Here is an 8,321-nt window from a genome sequence, read left to right on the forward strand (position 1 = left end):
CGCGCACTCACTCCCGTGACCCGCGGAAATAAAGGGAACACCGTTTTACAAAAGGAACTCGGTTAGCGTTTATTAAAACAAGGCTCGTTACAGAGAGCGTGAACACACGTTCGTATAATCCCGCGGCTCCAGAACAAAACCGTCAGTTGTTGTTTTATCAATCCTCTCGTTGCTAAGGACGCTTCGCTTCTCTTCATACCGGGCGTCTCGGACAGACTCGCACGGGCGCAACAATATATATTTTAAAATCCTTTAAGACTGGTAGTGATTATTGTTAAGACAAACGTTATAACGAATAATGTAAAAGGACATGGTCATTGGTTGCGGTTTTAATGCGGACCAAAAATAACATAACTATGGTGGAGGTTATTCTTTATAATATTATTATTTTTCATATATTTGTACATATTTTTTCATATATTTGTAAATATTTATTAAAATTTATTAAAATTTATTAAAATTTATTTTTTTGTTTTTACACTTTTTTATTTACTTTTGGGAGGGCCAACCCTCAGGGACGTCGTCGTCGTCGATGTTGATCACTCTATTATCCTCTCGATTTTCCACGCGATTCCCCTCGTCGTCGTCATTGTCTCTCTCTCTCTCTCGCGACCGCACCGTCCCGCCGGTCCCACACCTGGCTCCTCGATCGGTGAAGCCAGTCGCGCAACATCGCGATGCATCCCGCGAACTTTGGTAACGAACAATCGTATTTGGTTGCGCGACTTCTTCATCAGGGAGGCGATGATGGCTCTACACAAAATATGAATATAATTAATATAAATATAAATATAAATATAAACATGAATATAAATATAAATATAAACACTGTCATGTAATTATGTTTAATAAATCTACTTACGTTCGCTCCAGCATTAAGGAGTCCTCGTCAATGCGAACAGTTAATTGTATGAAGGCGGGAACTTTTTCTGTGATATTTCTTAAACGCAGCTGCAGCTGTCGCAACGAATCGGAATACTCGTCCACCGCTCTCGCCAGGGACGTGGTGTGGATTTGCAATAAATCGACGATACTTTTTATGTCATTTAGTTTTTCCATCGTCTTTGTTTCACTACGTTTAAAAGAGACTGTTCGTGTTAAAACTGTGGATAGATTACACCCAAGTCTAGTCTCGAGTTCTTTATATACCGAGAAAATGCGACAAAAGAAGGATATTGTGGTAAAAAAATACTAAGAATAGCATTTTTTACATCGAAGACAAAATGCATCGAGGAAAAGAATGCATCTTATCAAACCGACTCATCCGCCGGAATCGTCGACGCAGTTTTTCCACCCGAAACCCCCACCACGACACCTATCCGCGCCGAGGAAATGCGACAAAAATAGGATATTGCGGTAAAAAATGTAATAAGAATAGCATTTTCGCATCGAGAAAAAATGTATCTTATCAAATCGACTCATTCGCTGAAATCTTCGACGGGCAATTTTTTCCACCCGAAACCCCTACCGCCACACCTATCCGCGCCGAGGAAATGCGACAAAAGTAGGATATTGCGGTAAAAAATATAATAAGAATAGCATTTTTGCATCGAAGAAAAAATGCATCTTATCAAACCGACTCATCCGCCGGAATCTTCGACGCAATTTTTTCCACCCAAGACCCCGCCGCCACCTATCCGCGCTATCGCTAACGAGCGTCCTTGCGTAAACATTCACATCCGGAACGCTCATCGCGATCGCGCTCAAACCGCAACGCACCGTCATCGCAGTTCCACCGTCTCTCTCTCGCTCTCGACGATGTGGCTCACACGCGTCATCGCGTTAACCACGTGTTTTATCGCCGTGAGGTGCATCAATCCCACGGACGAGAATTACACACTCGCATTCGATTACCTGCAGAAATACGGATATCTGACCGAAGATGTGGACGCGGTTCCGGCTCAGAGACGAAACGACGTTCTTCGCAAAGCCGTCGAAGATTTTCAGAAATACTATGATTTACCCGGCGACGGAACGCCTAACAACGAAACGCTGCAAATGATGAGTAAACCGCGATGCGGTTTTCGAGATATCCTGAAGCACGGAACGAGAGCGAGTTTATCCAAATGGCCAAAGACGCACCTGACGTGGGATTTTTTCGTAGCCACCGAGAACGAGTTAAACACGGCGCGGGCCGCGTTCGACCTGTGGTCGCAGCATTCAGCATTGACGTTCGAACACTCCGAAACGAATCCTGACATTATAATATCTTGGCGACGCCTACGTCACAGTAACACGAATGTCAAGGCAAACGGACCACATTGCTCGGCCAAATTCAACGGTCCCGGTAACGTGCTCGCCCACGCGTCTCTCCCGACGGACGAAGCGGGGTTCGTCTCCGAGGTGCACGTCGACGGGGACGAGCCGTGGCACATTCACGTCAGTAAAAATCCCTCGGATAAGTTCTCCCTACAATTCACGCTGACGCACGAGATCGGTCACTCTCTCGGATTGTTGCACAATAAGCGCCCGACTTCGGTGATGTTCGCGTACTCGCCCGTCAAGCAGTATCCGGTCAAGCTCGACAATTTCGACATTATGGACATTCAACGTTTGTACGGTGAAAAACTGACGAACGAGCCCTCGCAGACGCCGGCGCCGCCGCCGCCGCAGCCGCCGCAGCCATCGCCGGACCTGTGCAGCATTGATCGCGTAAACGTGATATTGATTTTGGAAAATCGAATGTACATCTCGTACAAGCGTTACGTTTGGTCGATCGATCTGGACGGTAGGACGTACAACGGACCGTTAGCCCTTTCGAATCACATGAGCTTTCTTCAGAACAATTACACACGCATAGCCGCCGCCTATCAGTCCCCGTCCGGTGATCTCATGGTGTTCGTAAATAATTTGGTATACAGGGTTCAATATCCTGAATTTAGTCTGAGACCAGATTGGCCAAAGACCTTGCAACAACTCGGCTTTCCCGAAAAAACGATAATCAACGGAGTGGTAAACACCTACAGAGGACGTTCCTTCGTGGTGTTCAACGGTAACTCGGTAGCCGAGATAGACGAATGTGCGAAGAGAGTTGTCAGATTTACACCTCTCGAAACGACGTTTCCCGGAATACCGACCGGTGTGACGTCGATCTTCCGATACGTCGACGGCAATCTGTACTTCACCACTCGGACACAGTTCTACAAATTCAACGAATTTACGAAGGCCGTCACGGCGGCTGGTAAATTCGATCTGCGGATGCTGAATATCGTCTGCCCTAAGGCCGAACTGTTGCAACAGTTGCGCGATCTCCTCGATCGAATCGTACGCCTCAACGATTTAACGTCACCGACGAGCGATTCGTACGATGACGACGACGACGGCGGCGGCGGCGTTCGGCTTTCCGATCGCCGTATCCGCCGAAGGAAGTAGAGAACTGCGCAAATTCCCACACCACACCACACATCGCGCGATATATAGTAAGAACTTTTCTACTTATACCGATGTGTCCCCCCCAAAGCTTCAGTATCGCATCGTCAGCCGAATACGACGCGTCGGATAAAAAATCAGAAACGAACGATACTACAACGCGTGCGAAATGTTCTCGACGCTGACCGATCGACCCGCGCCGAAGGGTTTTTCCCCTCGCGAAACGGATTCGGAGATGAACGACGACTGCAAGATACGAAGGATCGATTTGACGGACGATCATCTTCATCGGGAGTCGCGTTCTAGCTCTCACCCCCCCACCGACATGCCTGTTGAGGTGCCTGCGATACGCGTCCTAACGACGCGTTATCTGCTGATGACGACAGGCTACAAATACTTAGCCTTAGGTATCACGATTAAATCACCGTGGTACAGTATACCCACGCCTTCGTACGTGGATATCGCCCTGGGAGATAAACAAGGCAGGGAAGTCTCTCTGACGCTCGATATGTGGAAAGGACTGGTCGAGCGCAAACGCGACGTATTATCGTGTATGCGATCCACCCCCGTCGACGGAACCCGCCCCCCCTCACCGATAACGATTGGAGACATGACGCTGCGATTCGGAATGATCAACAACCTGCCGATCCTGCGTATTGAGCTACCCAACGCGGCTCGTGTGGCGATGTCGCTCAAAACCGTGCTCACGCTGTACGATCTCCGATTTTGCGTCAATCGCATCCTCTCGGCGCTGAGCGCGGCGACCGAGAAAATCGACGCGAAGTATTCGCGCTATCGGGAGATAGCCGCCAACGCTATCAAGACGGGCACTTCGGCTAAAAATGCGATACTGAAGAGCGAATTCTTCGATCCTAACAACATCGTCGACTGTGAAATTACCGCTCTCTGTTTCCGATCATAATGTCGCGACGCGTGTCTGCAAACATATATTCATACGCGCAAAATAATGTGAGCGCACGTCGACGTACGTATAATTTTAGTTTTTCAAAATAAAAAAATTTATATCTCATCTGTGTGTTCTCTGTCTTTCTTTTTTCTTTTTTCCCAAATCCGTACCTATCTCTACGCGATCCCGCGCTCCTCAGATCCCCCGACTCCGCTAGCTCCACAATCGCCGCGATCACGTTATCCGCGATACGGGGCGAAACGACCTTCGAACCGAGGAAAAACAACAACGAAGAAAGGTAATCGAGACCCGCGAAAAAAAAGAACGACCTTGAACGCATTTTCGTTGAACGTCTCGAGGAGCGACCTTGAACGAGTTTGAACGAGTTTGAACGAGTTCGAACGCGTTCAAACGCGTTCGATCTCCTTCTCCGCGCGCGGTCAATAACGCGCGACGCTCATATTTTCCTAAGAGAATCAGTTAGCGCGCGACGACCGACGCGGGAGGACGCGCGATTTCCACGCGCGGTCGGTAATACTTTTAGCCTCAGGCCGGTCGCGGGGTGGTGAGGGGCGCGGGGGAATCGGGTGAGGGGGGGAGTGCGCCTGACCAATCACCAACCGACCTTTCCATACCACACGGAAAGGCAAGACGGTGATTGGTCAGGCGCACTCCCCCCCTCACCCGATTCCCCGCGCCCCTCACCCCCCCGCGACCGGCCCGAGCTGGTAGTACCTGTTACATAGCTACTTCTGACGTAGAAGTAAGAGATCGAGTTAGAGATTTAATAGACAAGTATAAACCGAAAAAACATGACTGTAAGACTACAGGAATTAATCTCAAAATAACGCTAAAGAATGAAAATCCGATTTATCAGAGACCACGTAGATTAGCGATTCCGGAGAAGAAAATAGTAGAAAAACAAGTACAAGAATGGATTGAAGAAGGTATTGTCGAACCATGTTCCTCGGAATATGCAAGCCCGGTAGTCGTAGTTAAAAAAAGGACGGTTCGCCACGAGTTTGTATCGATTATCGACCACTCAATCGAATTATAGAACGCGATAGACATCCGTTGCCATTAATAGAAGATCAGATAGACAAACTAAAAGACGCGCGAATATTTAGCACACTCGACCTTAAAAACGGATTTTTTCATGTGAAAGTAGATGAAGAAAGTCGCAAATACACAGCATTTGTCACACATGAAGGTCAATATCAATTTTTAAGAGCTCCTTTTGGTTTGTCTAATTCTCCCCCTGTATTCCAGAGGTTTATCAACCATATTTTTAGACCGTTGGTTAATGCCGGAATGATGACGTTATATTTAGACGATGTTATTGTTTTAGCCGTAAATTATAATCAGGCCGTGGAAAGACTAAAGACTGTATTAGAGGTAGCCAGCGATTATGGATTAGAGTTAAATGTTAAGAAATGTAAATTTATGAAGGACGCGTATAGAGTTTTTAGGGCAGATCATAGAAAATGGAACAGTGTCTCAATCCCCAGAAAAATAAAAGCGGTAATAGGATTTCCGGAGCCGACGACGATCAAGCAAGTTCAGAGTTTCCTTGGCCTCACGGGATATTTCCAAAAATTCATCAGAGGATATTCGATGATTGCAAAGCCGCTGAGTGACCTACTGCGTAAGGAGAGAGATTTTCAATTTGAAGAAGCGGAAAAAGACGCCTTTAACGAGTTAAAGCAGGTATTAAGTAAAGAACCTGTCTTACAAATATTTGATCCGACGTTGGAGACAGAAGTACATACAGACGCTTGCCAGGATGGAATAGGCGCAATCTTGTTGCAACGATCAAAAACAGATGATAGATTGCACCCCGTACAATACATGAGTCGTAAATCATCACCAGCTGAGAGAAAATACAGAAGTTACGAATTAGAGGTATTAGCCGTAATTGAAGCTTTAGAGAAGTTCCGTATATACTTGCTCGGATTAAAATTCAAGATAATAACAGATTGTGCGGCTTTCACACAAACGATGCAAAAAAGGGAAGTGTCGCCGAAAATCTGGCGATGGGTTGAAAAACTAGAAAACTTTGATTATGTACTAGAGCACCGACCAGGTACCCGAATGAAGCATGTGGACGCGTTAAGCAGAAACGCCGTTATGACAATAACCGAAGATAGTGTACTAGCGAAGATAAAAGCTGCTCAGATGAAAGATCCCAGATTAAATTCGTTGATGAAGGAACCAGAATCAGAACTGAGTGACGGTTATACTCTAATCGGAGGAACGCTTCACAAATTCATAGACGGTAGGGACTTACTGGTTGTTCCAGATCTCATGCAAAACGAGATAATACGAGCGATCCACAACAAGGGTCATCTTTCAACTAAGAGAACCGAAGATATAATAAAGAGAGAATATTTTATACCGGACTTAAAGAAGAAAATCGAAAATAACATAACAAATTGTATTCCATGCATTTTAGCTAATCGAAAGTCTGGCAAACAAGAAGGTCAACTCCATCCACTACCTAAAGGAGACGTCCCTTTACACACGTATCATGTGGACCATTTAGGCCCTTTGGAATCCACGAGTAAGAATTATAATCACATTCTAGTTGTCATCGACAGCTTCACGAAATTTACTTGGCTATATCCAACCAAGAGCACGACGTCACAAGAAGTAATTAAGAAATTAGAGCTACAACAACAAGTGTTCGGAAATCCAGCATGCATCATCTCAGATAGAGGAACTGCCTTTTCGTCAAAAGAATTTAACGACTATTGTGACGCAGAAGGAATAAGACACATATCAATCACGACGGGTTTGCCTAGAGCCAACGGACAAGCAGAGAGGATTAATCGAACGATAATTCCGATACTTACCAAGTTGTCATTGGAAGATCCAACCAAATGGTATCGATATGTTGGTCAACTTCAGTACGTCTTGAATTCTACCTTTCAAAGGAGTATTGGCTTAACACCATTCGAGCTGTTAACCGGTGTAAAAATGAGGTGCAAAGAAGATCTACGTTTAAAAGAGGTGTTGGAGCAAGCTTGGCAAGAGCATTTTGAAGATAAACGCATTGTTCTACGGACAAAGGCTAAAAACCAAATATTGAAGACACAACAGGAGAACTGCAAAACTTTCAACAAAAGTCGTAAACCACCACGGAAATACAAAGTCGGCGAGCTAGTTGCGATTAAGCGAACACAGATGTCCCCAGGGCGAAAGCTACGCGCAAAATATTTAGGTCCTTATAGCGTCGTTAGGGTTAAAAATAATGATACTTACGATGTAAAGCGAGCTATTCCAGGAGAAGGACCAGGTATCACGAGTACGTGTGCCGAATTTATGAAGCCATGGTTAAACGTAAAGTAACCATTCGAGGCGAATAGTTAGTCAGATATGGCCGAATGTAGGATTAGGATAAGATACAAGATTATTTAGTTTATTTTAGTTATTCTTTATTTTCTTTTAATTTGAGTTGGCCGCGGAAGAGTAAGAGCCGAGAACAGTAGAGAGTAAGAGCGTAGTCCGAAAGAGGGAGTGTGTGGCGTTGAGCGGCGCGAGAGCGAAGCGCACGAGAGACGTGGCAGTCAGTCAGTCAGGAGGAGAGGTCGGAACTGGTTGATTGGAGAATTTCGCGAGAGCGTGAATAAAGCATAGTGAATGCGAGCGTATGTCTCATGGATCTCGTGTATATCCTAATTGTAAAACTTGTGGGAAATAAAATCCTATATATATATATATGTATATTATTTGGAAATAACTAATTTTTTAAGGCTATGCTATATAAACTATTTACATTTAGCTGATGTGCAATTTAAACATAAAACGCATTTTAAAAAAAATTTATCAGAAAACGCAGAAAAAAGATTTAAACTTAGAAGTTTAATTTCAATACTTTGTGTTGCTGTTAATGAGCATGACGTAAAGACCACAATCACAATTGAAATAATTGCATAAATCTTCGACTAACAGGTTTCATCACGGGGAAATATACATAAATGTAGGTTTTTCCTTTAATAAAAATATCAGTTGTATTTTTGACGTCTTTTTTTCTCATATTTATATT

The 8,321-nt window shown here is 44.8% G+C and overlaps 1 protein-coding gene across 1 annotated transcript; it reads left to right on the forward strand.

The window, feature by feature from the left end:
* Positions 1–1,758: 1,758 nt before the first annotated feature.
* On the forward strand, positions 1,759–3,372 carry LOC139787110 (matrix metalloproteinase-18-like). The gene has a single exon (XM_071726198.1). It carries the CDS (start codon positions 1,759–1,761, stop codon positions 3,370–3,372), a length of 1,614 nt encoding a protein of 537 aa, XP_071582299.1.
* Positions 3,373–8,321: the final 4,949 nt, after the last annotated feature.

The sequence above is a fragment of the Temnothorax nylanderi genome, unplaced genomic scaffold (genome assembly GCF_030848795.1).
Source record: "Temnothorax nylanderi isolate EJ_2023f unplaced genomic scaffold, tnyl_v1.0 TNYL_tig1276_pilon, whole genome shotgun sequence".
Lineage (NCBI taxonomy): Eukaryota > Metazoa > Arthropoda > Insecta > Hymenoptera > Formicidae > Temnothorax > Temnothorax nylanderi.